Source organism: Epinephelus fuscoguttatus, linkage group LG19, assembly GCF_011397635.1.
Source record: "Epinephelus fuscoguttatus linkage group LG19, E.fuscoguttatus.final_Chr_v1".
Taxonomy (NCBI): Eukaryota; Metazoa; Chordata; class Actinopteri; order Perciformes; family Serranidae; genus Epinephelus; species Epinephelus fuscoguttatus.
The window spans coordinates 25,256,857-25,270,508 of NC_064770.1; the positions used below are offsets into that span (position 1 = coordinate 25,256,857).

General features: G+C 42.1%; 1 protein-coding gene across 1 annotated transcript; it reads left to right on the forward strand.

The window, feature by feature from the left end:
- The first annotated feature begins 752 nt into the window (after window positions 1–752).
- gaa (alpha glucosidase) lies at window positions 753–13,385 on the forward strand. Its single transcript, XM_049562420.1, has 19 exons — window positions 753–1,965; window positions 3,424–3,575; window positions 3,938–4,103; window positions 4,996–5,092; window positions 5,230–5,349; window positions 5,472–5,590; window positions 5,851–5,982; window positions 6,148–6,258; window positions 6,351–6,464; window positions 6,633–6,717; window positions 6,925–7,042; window positions 8,025–8,158; window positions 8,841–8,992; window positions 9,210–9,358; window positions 9,463–9,604; window positions 9,788–9,886; window positions 11,609–11,773; window positions 12,689–12,841; window positions 13,032–13,385. The coding sequence occupies exons 1-19, from the start codon at window positions 1,462–1,464 to the stop codon at window positions 13,095–13,097; spliced, it is 2,778 nt and encodes a 925-aa protein (XP_049418377.1). The 5' UTR covers window positions 753–1,461; the 3' UTR covers window positions 13,098–13,385.
- The last annotated feature ends 267 nt before the right edge of the window (window positions 13,386–13,652 follow it).

The window sequence follows — 13,652 nt, forward strand, 5'->3', positions numbered from 1 at the left end:
GCCCTAAGTGTCAGTGCTTTATTATTAATTATTGAATGTATTATAATTATAAAATCACATAAAGCCACTGAAAGTTGTGCAAAAATGGAGCTGTTTGATGTTAGTTCAAGTTTAGAGCATTCTAGACCAGACCAGGTTTTGTTTTGATAGAACATCAAGTTAGGTTAGTCAGTTTGGGATTACTACATCGACAGTGCAGATAAGAATGAAAACAACCTAATTTTGAGATAATTCATGCCTAACAGTGAGTGACCATTCGCAGTGAATTCAGACATGATAAGAATCAAAACTGTATCCCAGGTTCATGGCTGTGGCTTTGATATGGCTAAACACAAAAGGGAATTTTCTGTCAATGTAGGTAAGTCAGTTAAATTATTGTTTGGTCATCAGATTTACAGGTGGTTTTTTTATTAGCTGATGGCTGATACTATTTCTGCATCACGTGAATATATTTTTTATTGGGCCTATTAGGACTTGATCATCAGTAGAGATCATTCCGACTAAAGTATTACATCATTTTAATGTGTGATGTATACAATATTGATGTTAGTGTGGCCATTAATCAGGAAACCAAATATCATAGTATGGATCTTGTTTTTTAATAGCTCTCTTTTTAGTCTGTAGATTTTTTTTCCTTGATTAAAATTTTAAGTCAGTACGAAATTAATGCATCTTAAGTGCAGATAAGAATAAAAACAACCTTTTTTTTTTTTTTTTTTTTTTAGAAATTTCACAAATTAAAATGAGTAAGCAATTAGTGTTTTCAGACATGTAGGACAAGAATCAAAAATGTCCCCCAAGTTTAATTAATGGCACATACTATTTCTGCAACATCTGTGAAAGCAGATGTTTCTGAATTAGGACTTAATCACCAGTAGATATAATTAAAATCAAAATTTGTGATGCAAATCCATCTACATTTGTGAAGGAACCATGTTTTAAGACTGAAATAACGTTATTTTCGTTAACTCAAAACAAGCTCAAAAGGAGAGGAGAGGGAGAAGTGACGGCAGAAGTTTTAGCACTTTTGTCCTAGTATGCTTGCCCTAGTTTGATGTTAGCCTGCACTTTGCTCCGTCTTTTACAGACGTTATTACATTGTAGACTTATTATTTCACTAAAATTCCTCTCGACTAAAACTCTTCTCGTCCCTCATCCTTGCGACATATCTTATCTGCCACTTGGTTGGAAGGAAATGCTAAATAAGAGCTCCGACACTGAACTGCTCGAAAGCTAACGGCTAACTTATGACGCTGCTACAGAGCCAGAAAAAAACGGTTCAAACTGTGAGTGTAACGTTAAGTGATACTTCATTAGCTATATGTTCATGTCGGCTGTCTGTAGTAAGTAAACCGTACTCTTTTATTGAATATTTACATCATATGCACTGTAAGGAGTGTATGTTTATGCAGAGCTCACCTTAAATGCCCTTTAACCTGACATAGCATCTCTGACGAGGCTATGGGTCTGTCGGCTAATGTAGCTGTAGCCGTGCTCCTCCTCAACCTAACATGTTTGTGCTTGTCTAACCATGAGACCAGACTGGTTAGATCAGTCAGTGTCATGCAAAGTAAAACCAAAGCACATGAAAGACTTGTTAATAATACAGTATCACTACAGAACAATGTTGTCCACCCAAAAAGCTCCACAGACACTGATATTTCCAGAGACAGTAAATGCACCATGGCTCCAGAGAGTAGGTTTGACTGTGCCAGGGACAGGGTGCTCAGCCAGGCAGAGTGTGAGGAGAGGGGGTGCTGCTATGTCCCACTGCCTAACTCTGCAGGACCACCTACGTGCTTCTACCCCACTTTGTACCCTGGCTACGAAATGGGTCCCCTCACTCCCACCAGGCGAGGCCAGGAGGCCACCCTGACTCGTACAACCCCCTCATATCTCCCCAGAGATATCTCCACTCTGCACCTAGAAATCATAGAAGAGACTGCAGGCTGCTTACACATCACTGTGAGTACCCAATACTCTGCTTTTCCACTGCAACCTGTTGATTTGTGTATGAAGTATGGGTGACTGTAATGCAGTTTTAAGGGGAAATGTATTGCAAGAGCAAAACACACTCAGCGGGCACTTTATTAGGTACACCTTGCCAGTACTGGGTCTGACCCCTTTTGTCTTCAGAGCTGACTCAATTCTTGGTGGCATAGATTCAACAAGGTGATGGAAACATTCCCCAGAGATTTTGGTCCACATTGACATGATAGCATCACACAGTTGCTGCAGATTTGTCGGCTGCACATCCATGATGTGAATCTCCCGTTCCACCACATCCCAAAGGTGTTCTATTGGACTGAGATCTGGTGACTGTGGAGGCCACTGGAGTACAGTGAACTCATTGTCATGTTGAGATGATTTGAGCTTTGTGACATGGTGCATGGTTTCCTGTTGTTAGCTGACAGGAGTGGCACCTGGTGTGGTTTTCTGCTGCTGTAGCCCATCTGCTTCAAGGTTGGACGTGTTGTTGGTTCAGAGATGGTCTTCTGCAGACCTTGGTTGTAACCAGTGTTTATTTGAGTTACTGTTGTCTTTCTATCATCTTGAACCAGTCTGGCCATTCTCCTCTGACCTCTGGCATCAACAAGACAGCTCACTGGGTATTGTCTCTTTTTTGGACCATCCTCTGTAAACCCTAGACATGGGTGCACGTGAAAATCCCAGTAGATCAGCAGTTTCTGAAATACTCAGACACGTTCAAAATCACTTTAATCACCTTTCTTCCCCATCATGATGCTCGGTTTGAACTTCAGCGGGTTATCTTGACCATGTCTACATGCCTAAATGCATTGAGTTGCTGCCACGTGATTGGCTAATTAGCTATTTGCGTTAACAAGCAGTTGAACAGGTATACCTAATAAAGTGGCTGGTGAGTGTATGTCTTCGTCTCACTATTTAGGTTGGCAGATTCAAAAATATCTGGAAGGAAAACAGATTGCGTGAGCTGTGTGATTTTGGAGAGGTGGACAGCGAGTCCTAATGTCTTTTGTGTTGTACATATTATGATGATTTAAGAGAGTTTATTATCCATGAAACGGCTCAACAGAAACATGAAATATCATGGTGTACAGATAATCAAACATTTGTAATGGATGTTTGATGCTGATTTACATTTGCTAACTTTGTCACAAAAGCCTAGGAAACAGGTTATGATGGAGTCTTTAATTAGTATATACTTGGATTTCTCCAGTAAACATCTTTCTCAGTGATTTATTATGTTCATGTAGAAAATGAAGATCTGAATATCTTAATGTGAAACTTGCTGGGGTTTTGCAGTGGTTTTGTTTGAAGATATGTGTGAGTGACTCACTAAAAATCATATGTATAAGATCACACTTACTGCTCTGTAAACACTGTTTATTAGGTGTGCTTTGCGAGTGCTGGTTAAAAAATTGATGCTTGTTTTCTCTAAAGTTAAAGGACCCATCGTCTCAGCGATACGAAGTGAAACTCCCAGCTGGTGTTCCTGAGAGCAAAGCTGACACCCAAGAAGCCCTCTACACCACTGAATACCAGTATGACCCATTTGGCCTCATAGTGCGGCGAAAATCTAATGGAAGGGTGATGTGAGTAGTTCGTCTCGGTTTTAGTCTATATAGGATGTATTATATGGATGGCATCTATATAGTCTTACCTATGTCCATCAATATCTGACATGTACTGACTCGTATTTAGTCAGCTTGTGCCGTCCATCGATAAAAGTTCAGGTGCAATAATGCATTAATACAAAAATATAGGCAAAGACATATACAGTATTTATTTCATTTTTATACTGAGCATCTGGAGCACGAACATTTCTCTTGTCTGATTTTATCTTATTAGTCACGGATAACACAACTGTGCAAAATGACCGGTGGTGTGATGATTGTCTTAATCATGATCATCATTAAGTGCATCATTGTTTGTTCTCTGTGTCCCGCCTGTCCAGTGTGAATACCACGGTAGCTCCGCTGCTGTTTGCTGACCAGTACCTGCAGCTGTCCACCGCACTGGCCTCTCCCCTTGTGTCTGGCCTTGGGGAGCATTACACCTCCCTCCTCCTGGACCTTAACTGGACTTCTCTGACACTGTGGAACCGAGACACGGCGCCACATGTGAGTCTATTGCAGTTGCTCCCAACCTCAGTTTCAGAACCCCTCTAAAGGGAAAATCAGAAGGGTCATGCTGCGCAAATTGTTTATGTTTCTCTGTCTTGATGAAATGGATAGTTTAACCTCTTCCAGTCTTCAAAGCCTACATAAATCAAAATTTAAAACTCGTACTCCTTTTTTAAGTTCATAGTTGTATTTAAGGTTTCTACTAGAACATGTTTACATGCTTTAATGTTCAAACATTTTATTTTCCTCAAACTGTCTGTGCTGGAACACCTGTATTCACCCTCTGTCTGAAACACTCCCCCCTGAAAATCTGCTCCGATTGGTCAGCATTTCCGGGTCTTCTGTTTTCCGGCGTCTCTGTACCATCTTTTTAGCCAGGAGAATGACTGTAACAGAGAAAAGTGGCACTTTTTACTGTGAAAAATCACCATTAAAATCCTCCAAGCACAACCCAAGACGTTCCAGCAGGAAACTGATCTAAAATTGGGGAAAAATCGACAACATCTGCACCCAAGCTTAGATGTTGTCAGACATCCAGAGGCAGCTCGGAGAAGAGCCGCTGCTCCTTTGCGTCGAAAGGTGTCCGTTGAGGTGGTTCGAGCATCTGATCAGGATGCCAAACCGGGTGCCTCCTGTTAGAGGGGTTTCAGGCACGTCCCCCTGGTAGGAGGCCCAGGGGTAGACCCAGAACACGCTGCAGGAATTACATACTGTATCTCATCTGATCTGGGAACGCCTTGGGGTCCAGCAGGAGCGTTGCTGGGGAGAGGGATGTCTGGGGTACTTTGCTAATCAAGCTGTATCTGCAGAACAGTCACATTTTGGTCATTTCTACCTCTTTCCTGTTGTGTGTTCAAGTCTAAATGTTAACGCTTGTCTTTCTCTACAGGCTGATGCTAACCTCTACGGCTCCCACCCATTCTACATAGTACAGGAGGATGACGGCTTGGCACATGGAGTTTTCCTTCTCAACAGCAATGCAATCGGTACCAGGCTATACTTTCCAATAAGACACACTCAGCATCCCGGTGTAATTTTTGTCATTATTTTCATTACAGAATGATTTTAACTAGCATATGAGAATGCTTATTTTTTCTTAATGCCTTTCCAAATGTCTCTGCAGAGGTGACATTGCAGCCGACCCCTGCTCTCACCTGGGTGGCGATCGGTGGAGTCCTGGACCTGTACGTTTTCTTGGGTCCTGACCCTCACAGCGTAATACGACAGTACCTCCAGGTCATTGGTACGTCTTAGCAGCGATGACATTCTGTAACCTGTAAAAGCTTGTCGCTGTGTGTGCTGTATATTTTAAGGAGTGCCGCGGCAACCTGATGCGTTTCCCTGTTGCCATTCATCTATCCCCAGGGTATCCCATGATGCCTCCCTATTGGTCGTTGGGCTTTCATCTGTGTCGCTGGGGTTACACGACAACTAAGACAACCCGGCGTGTGGCACAGCGCATGCACGATGCAAAATTCCCCATGGTAAACAAAGCACTCACAAAGCTCTGTAAAATTTAAGTAGCAGCTTACAGAATTTTTTTTTCTCACATATGTGCATTTATTATGTGCAAATTTTACTATATTAAGAAATCAGTCAATGTGTGAAAATTCCCAGTATTAATTTTGACAGAAGTCCAACTAGTATTCACTGATGTGAAAATTTTCTGAGACATCCTCAGCTGTCATCAGCAGTGGACAATACTGACATCCAGTTGAGATTATTTTACTTTTTCCCTCACCAGGATGTGCAGTGGAATGATCTGGACTATGCAAATAAGCGCAGGGTGTTCACCTTTGACCCCTGGCGATTCGGGGACCTCCCAGAGATGGTGGAAGAATTCCATAAGGGAGGCATGAAGTACATCCTTATCCTGGTGCGACATCTTTAAGTTTAAAAGACCTCTCCGACTGATGATGCTGATTGAACTGTCAGTTGTTTTAGTTGGGTCTAAGATGTTGTAATTCTCTAAATGAGCAGTAGATGGCAGCAAAACTCTCTTAACTTGTGACTGAGTGGCACTCTCCTGCTTCTGTGTAAGGACCCGGGGATCAGCAGCACCAGCCCTCCTGGAACTTACTCGCCTTTTGATGATGGACTGAAACGAGACGTCTTTATTAAAAATGCCACAGGACACATACTGATAGGGAAGGTTAGCCTTCTTTTTCTGCCATGTGTTGTGTTGTCCCATTGTGTTGTGTGTACGTCATGCACATTTTGCACACTTCCATACTGTGTGTCTAGGTTTGGCCGGGCCCAACAGCCTTCCCTGACTTCACCAACCCAGAGACCAGACGCTGGTGGGAGGACTGCATCAGAGATTTTCATTCTAAAGTTCCTGTGGACGGTCTGTGGATTGTGAGTATTGACACCCACACAGAGCACAGGTCATTTAGCCACTGACACAAACACTATGACATCAGGTGTGTCAGGTTTTCATGCACATGAGAGGTTGTGTTGTGTTCACCTAAAAACCACACATAGAATAACTTATCCTCTGTTGTTATTCTGCCATGCTTCACCCAGGATATGAATGAACCAGCCAGTTTTGTGCAGGGCTCAGTGGAGGGCTGTCCTGACAATGATCTTGAGCACCCGCCCTACACGCCCAGTAAGTGCTTGATTCAGTGTCATGCATTACTAGGCATACAAACATTATTGGTTTTACATTTATAGTTGGTCCACACATGAAAGCACATATGTGGCTATTGTGCAAGATGCTGTGTAAATGACTATAAATGCATAACTGATCTATTCATTGCTACATAAATTGCATACGTTTGAAGCCTGTGTGTCTCTCTGACTGTCTCATTAACAGGGGTGGTTGGAGGCCAGTTGAACTCGGGAACTCTTTGCATGTCGGCTCAACAGAAGCTGTCCACTCACTACAACCTGCACAATATGTACGGACTGACAGAAGCCTATGCCACGCACAGGTTAGACCAGTGGTTCTCAATCTTCTTCCGTAGGGGACCCTTTTTTCTGTCATTTAGTCCGACTAAGTGACATATTTTATATTCAGTTCACAACAATAACAGTACATAACAGCTAATAAACTGTACAGTTAACCCAAATAGTGTGTGCAATAACTGCAGGAAGTTTGTGTCAAACGAGCAAATTCAGTGAATGTCAAGCAGATTATTTCTCGTGAATTTTGCACATTGCAATTTCTTTAAGTTTTATCGATCATATATAATTAAGCTTCTTTTTTTTGGTCAAACTCAGTTTTCTCCTCCCAGTTTATATCTTGAATCATATCCTAAACTTTAAAGATAGCAATTTCATTTAATTTTGCCACAGAAATGAATGAAATGCTCAGATACAGACCTGTTTTCTTACACCCTTTAAAATCAAGAAGGCTTTGTCAACCACTGTGAAGCGTTGGCGACCCCTAGAAGGGGTCGGGACCCCCAAGTTGGGAACCAGTGGGTTAGACCATGCACTGATCACATGCAGTTTGCAGAGCTAGTTTTGCAGGGGTAGTGTTATTTCAGTGGGAGTAGCAGAATAAAATTAAGTAATGATTTGTTAGCAATTAGCATCTATTTTATGAAAACCATCAGCGCTACAGCACAGTGATAACACACTATTGTAAGAAAAAAAGTCTTTTGACAAGGTTGTCATGCATGTTTTTACCTTCCTGTCAAGCTTAAAAGCTTAGCGTAGCTTAGTGTAAGTAGTGGTATTAAGTAGTGGTATTAAGAAATGGTTCAGCTCATTGAAATTTAAATTGCTCTTGTGTCGTTGCCAGTGTGTTTATTGGGTGTTTTAAAATTGTAAAAGATGTAGAAGTACAGACCGTCTTTGAGAACAGTTTAAATTTTGAGTTGAGTATACAGCATATATTGACCAAGTTGTTCTTTTATTGTTATTTGCTCTGTGTACTGTTTACATCCCGGGGTCGGTTGCCATCCACAGTGCTCTTGTGAAAGTACGAGAGAAGAGACCCTTCGTCCTGTCTCGCTCCTCTTTCCCTGGCATCGGACGCTTCTCTGGAGTGTGGACTGGAGACGTCAGGAGCGACTGGGAGCAGCTTCGATTCTCCATCCCAGGTGAGGAGCTTTAGCTTCTGAAAAGTTAATTCTGTGCTGTTCTATATGTTCAAACATTGTCACAGACGTCTGAATGCATGTGAATATTCAATGGGATATTGGCCAGAGACCACACTTTGACCAATTACCGTAAAATTCGGTGTATAAGTCGCACTTTTTTTCCCTTTTTTTTTCATCTAAAAAGTTGGTGCGGGTTATAGACTGGTGCAACCTATAGACCAAGGTAAATGCTGACATAGGTAATTTGACCCACAAGATGGCGCTACGTAGCTAAAGATTTGTGACGGACATCATAGCTGGCCAGTGAACAAGCCGCCATATTGTCACAGAGACATGCATGAGAAAAAAAAAAAAAAAAGAAGTTTAACATTAATTTAAACTCATTTTTATGGCTCAGATGTTGTTATAATTTTATTTCCTGAAGAGTTTGTTTGGAAAATTGCAATATGAAAAGTAACCAAAGCTGCTTAAGAGGTTATTGTGTTTTGAATGTGTTTCAAATTAAAAAATAAAGGAAACAGTGTAGGAATAACTTGTATAACGTTTTTATTAACAAATATAATATAAAACCTTGTTTTCCCTGTTTGAGACCTTAAAAAATAGACTGCGACTTATATTCCGAATTTTACGGTAGATCATTTAATAGTTTCAGACTGACCTTTTGCACCTGTACCCCTCCTAGCGGTGCTGCAGTTTAACCTGTTCGGTGTTCCCCTGGTGGGGGCAGACATCTGTGGCTTTGAAGGCAACACCACTGAGGAACTGTGTGTGCGCTGGATGCAGCTCGGGGCCTTCTACCCATTCATGAGAAACCACAATGACAACCTGAACACTGTGAGACAGAGACACTGTTTGTGTGTTTGTCTGTGTAATTGTACAGTTGTATCCGTTTGCTAACCTGTGTGATTCACTGAGTCATTTGTTTTTAGCATGTAGGGTGTCTGCCCTTTGTTTTTCCACTGCGTCTAGAGCAGTCCATCTGTTTCATGTATTATGAATTGAGGTAACTCTATATCCCGTCATTGTCTGTGTGTTTCAATGTGTCCCTCAGCCTCAGGAGCCCTATGTGTTTGGACGGAAGGCCCAGGCAGCCATGCGGAGTGCACTGAACCTTCGTTACTCCCTCCTCCCGTTCCTCTACACACTCTTTCATCATGCACACACATCTGCTGACACTGTGGCCAGACCTCTCTTCATGGAGTATGTGTCCCGTCCTCTCTCTCCTCTATAGTCCCATATAAATGAAATGATTTGGACAACACATGCTTCACTTTCCTTAACATTCATCTGTCCTTCCCTCTTAGGTTTCCTGCTGACCCTAACTGTCAGACCATAGACCGACAGTTCCTGTGGGGGAGTTCACTCCTCATTAGCCCAGTGTTAGAGCAAGGGGCAGTAGAGCTGGCTGCTTACCTGCCCCCTGGCACTTGGTACAGCCTACACAATGTGAGTCGCTCAACCCTATATCATAGTATCACAGCACCACTGGCATATATAAGCTTTAAACCAAAGTTCATGGCAAACTTCAATGATATTTGAGTCACCATGTTTGATACTTTCTGTGGTAACGCATGACTGAAGTGTTCCCATTTCCCTTTGGGTTCTGGTCATCTCTGTTTTGCTCTCTAGGGTCAGCCTTTCTACAGTAAGGGTCAGTACCTGCTCCTGCCCGCCCCTCTGGACACCATCAATGTCCATGTGAGAGAAGGACACATTATCCCCCAGCAGGTGGGTGTCTGCTGCCAACATGCAGCTCATTCTGCTGATCTTCGCACTTTCTGTGTCATTTTTGGTTCAGCGGGAGACAAAATGTGGGGGATGAATTATTAATAAAATATTTGAAGATTGGGGGGAACCAACAATACATAATTCAAACAGGTGAATCAAGTGCTTAGGGTTCCTTCTTATAATTCCTGCTTCTGTTTAGCTGAATCATGTTTGAGGAGGTCTTTGTAAAATCAACAAGCAGTGTGTACCAGTGTTTGGATAAGTGTTCTTTCAGATATTACAGTTTGCTGCCACTAGTGCAGTACATCAGTTTGTGCTGTTATGGCAGGTTCACACTGGACGTGAAAGCACTGAAAAAGCGTACCGAATTTTCATGGAGGACTGCCAGCTTCCTTTTGGTGGCCATTTTTCACTTTTCAATATGACGTTTTTATAAAAATGGGCTGTCTATGCAGTAGAAAGACACAGATACTTTTGAAATTAATGCTGTAAGACTGGAGAAAAAGGGCTGCCGCATTTGCTTTTGTGTAAGACGAAGAAAACCTACAATTACCAGAATACACTGCGCTGCACCGGACCAAAAAACTCTCCCACTGGTGGGTAACATAATGCAAGCATGCCAGTTTTGACACATCAAACAATATGGTGGTCTGCTGGTGACAAACAATCTTTAATTACAGCTATACAGTGAGCGAAAAATTAGTTTCTGGAAACATTTCAGGTGAGAAATAGGCAACGCAAGAATCTTGGTTTATATTTGATCAGCACTGCGTAGTTTGAGAGAGAAAGCAAGAGAATGGCTGTCTCTCATCTGATCCACTTCATTTATTAGATATGATAAAAATTATCTGAGTCTTAGAAATGATAAAATATGCATCCTGTGCTTACTTATTCCACATATTTGTCAGGGCCTGAGAGCATGAGAGACAAGCAGACACAAAGGCACACAGGCAGACAGAGACAGAGCTCTATGTGTGATCAGTAAAGAACAGAGGAGCAGAATCGTTGCTGACTGGCACGGAGTAATGCTATTCTGGTGTGAATGGCCAAGCAACAACTGACATATCAGTACACTTTCATGTCCAGTGTGAACATGGTGTCAGGCTTTGTTTGATACTATAATCTATGCAGCACCTTGGCAAATGATTTAAATTTTGGCCCAGTAAATTATATTGTAGATTAATTGGGGCGTTGGTGGCTTAGTGGTAGAGCAGGCGCCCCATGCCCCAAGGCTGTTGCCGCAGCGGCCCGGGTTTGACTCCAGCCTGTGGCCCTTTGCTGCATGTCACTCCCTCTCCCTCTCTCTCTCTCCCCCTTTCACACTTGTCTGTCCTATCCATTAAAGGCTAAAAAAAAAAAAAAAAAAATGCCCCAAAAAATATATATTAAAAAAATATATTGTAGATTAATTTCTAGTGGCTTAACAATCATTTTTTCTGCCACTGTTCATTCATTATTTTGCCCGGTGGCAGAAAATCATTTTTAATGGACATTAGTATATTTGCAAGCACACTTGTTACCCCTTTATTTAAGCAGTAACCTTAGATATCAATAACATGGCTGTGTCATGGACGTGCATGATCAGATGTTGTGTTGAACTATAACTGTCATGACATCCTAACTGACGTCTTAAAGCTGAAAACAAGCCAAAACACTTAGAAGAGAGGAGTGCATTTTGTATCATTTCATCATGTTTTCTTTGATCTGCCTTTTGTTGTGAAGGAACCTGCTTTGACAACCGCAGCCTCACGCAGGAACCCTTTCTTCTTGACGGTGGCTCTGTCAGCGGGCGGCTGGGCCTGGGGCGACTTGTTCTGGGATGACGGGGACAGTCTGGACACCTTTGAAATGGGAAATTATTGTTACATTATCTTCATTGCTGGACAGGTAGGGAGGAGACGAGTGGTATTTGCATTGGGAACGCTGATGAGGTGGTGTTTTGCATTTTACTGCACTACTACTTGATTCAAAAGTGTCTTTACTGGATGATTCAGTTTTGTTTAAAGGGACAGTTCAACCCCAAACTAAAAATACACATTATGCCTCTCACCTGTAGTGCTGTTAATCAATCTAGATCGTTTTGTTGTGAGGTGCCAGGTGTTGGAGATATCAGCTGCAGAGATGTCTGCCTTCTCTCTACTATAATAAAACTAGATGGCACTCAGGTTGTGGTGCTCAAAGTGCCAAAAAAAAATACATTTGAAAAACTCAACAACAACGTCTCTTTCCAGAAATCATGAACTGGTTACTCAAGATTATCCACAGACCTTGTTGTGAGCAGTTTCATGTAGTAACTATTTTCTTTCTACCAAACTACACCCGCCAATCATATCATCGCGCAGGAGGAAGCGTGCGTCTACTCATGGACAAGAGGATTGTACTTGCGACAGCACAAAATGTAAACAGTAACGGCATCCTTCTCTGCTGAGCTGTAACGTTAGCTAGCTCAGCAGTGCTAGGTGAGCTAGTAGTAGATGTACGCTTCCTTCTGCACGGTGATACGTTCAGTGGGTGTAGGAGTTTTTCAAATATATTTTTTGGCGCTTTGAGCACCACAAGCCGAGTGCCATCTTGTTCCATTATATTGGAGAGAAGGCAGACATTTCTACAGCCGATATCTCCAACACTCAACAACTCACACCAAAACAAATTTGACTGATAAATGGCACTACAGGTAAGAGGCAAAATATGTCATTTGGATTTCTGGATGAACTATCCCTTTAAATGCTGAAAAGCCTCAACAGTAGCTTGTCCTTGTGTATTAAGACAAAAACATAAATGGTCCCTAAATGTCTTCATCAGTCTCAGGTGGTGAGTGATCCCGTCAGACTGAACGGGGCCCTGGATGGTCTGGTGCTGGGAGGGCTGCAGGTGTTCGGGGTGCCCTCACCACCCTTGTATGTGTTAGCCAATGGGGACAAAGTCAGGGATTTTACGTACCGCAGTGACACCAAGGTGAGTTCTTTGTGACTTAGCACTCCTTCATTTAAGTTTGTCTTCCTCAGAAAGATAATATCATACCACATATAAGCCTGTCTGTTTCCTCCTTTGTATGTATTTGCCGTGTGTTCTCTCTTTGTACTCATCACGTCTACTGCCCGCTGTCTTTGTGCCAAAGAATATAAACGTCTCTCTCTTCCCACAGGTTTTGACAGTGACCAGCCTGGCCTTGCCCATGTCAGAGGTGTTCACGGTCCAGTGGGCTCTCTGATGCACTGAACTTCATTACCCAAGAATCATAGCAAGCCTTTGCATTTTTTTCACTGCTGCTAAAAAGATCAGACGCATTTTTCTGCACTGACACCGGCTCATTTCCTTCAGCAGTCCCAGCCACCCATAGCTCAAAGACACTCCTTCTTCTTGCTCTGCCTTTTTGTCCAAACTGGGAAGTAGAAGTTTGTACGCAGGTTTTTGAAAATGTGAATCAGGTTTTCTTCAGGTAACATTTGCTGCTAAATGCCAGACTAAAGAAAAACAATGTGATGTGTGTATTTTTTTAAATAATGTTTGTATATGTTAATAAATAAAGAGTGAATAAAAAACACAATTGTCTGAAGCACTGCATTTGAGCGCTCATCAGAAGGTTTTATTTCTTTATTGTTTGCTATGATTCTCCTCAGATACTGTGTGATGCCATTTCACAAATGAAATCCATTACACCAACTTGTGCCATTAGTTTTTATCCTCATAATACACATGAAAGTCTTATGTCTTATGTGTTATGAAGGACACTGCTGTTGTATTCACTTGAGCGTCATCAAAGGGT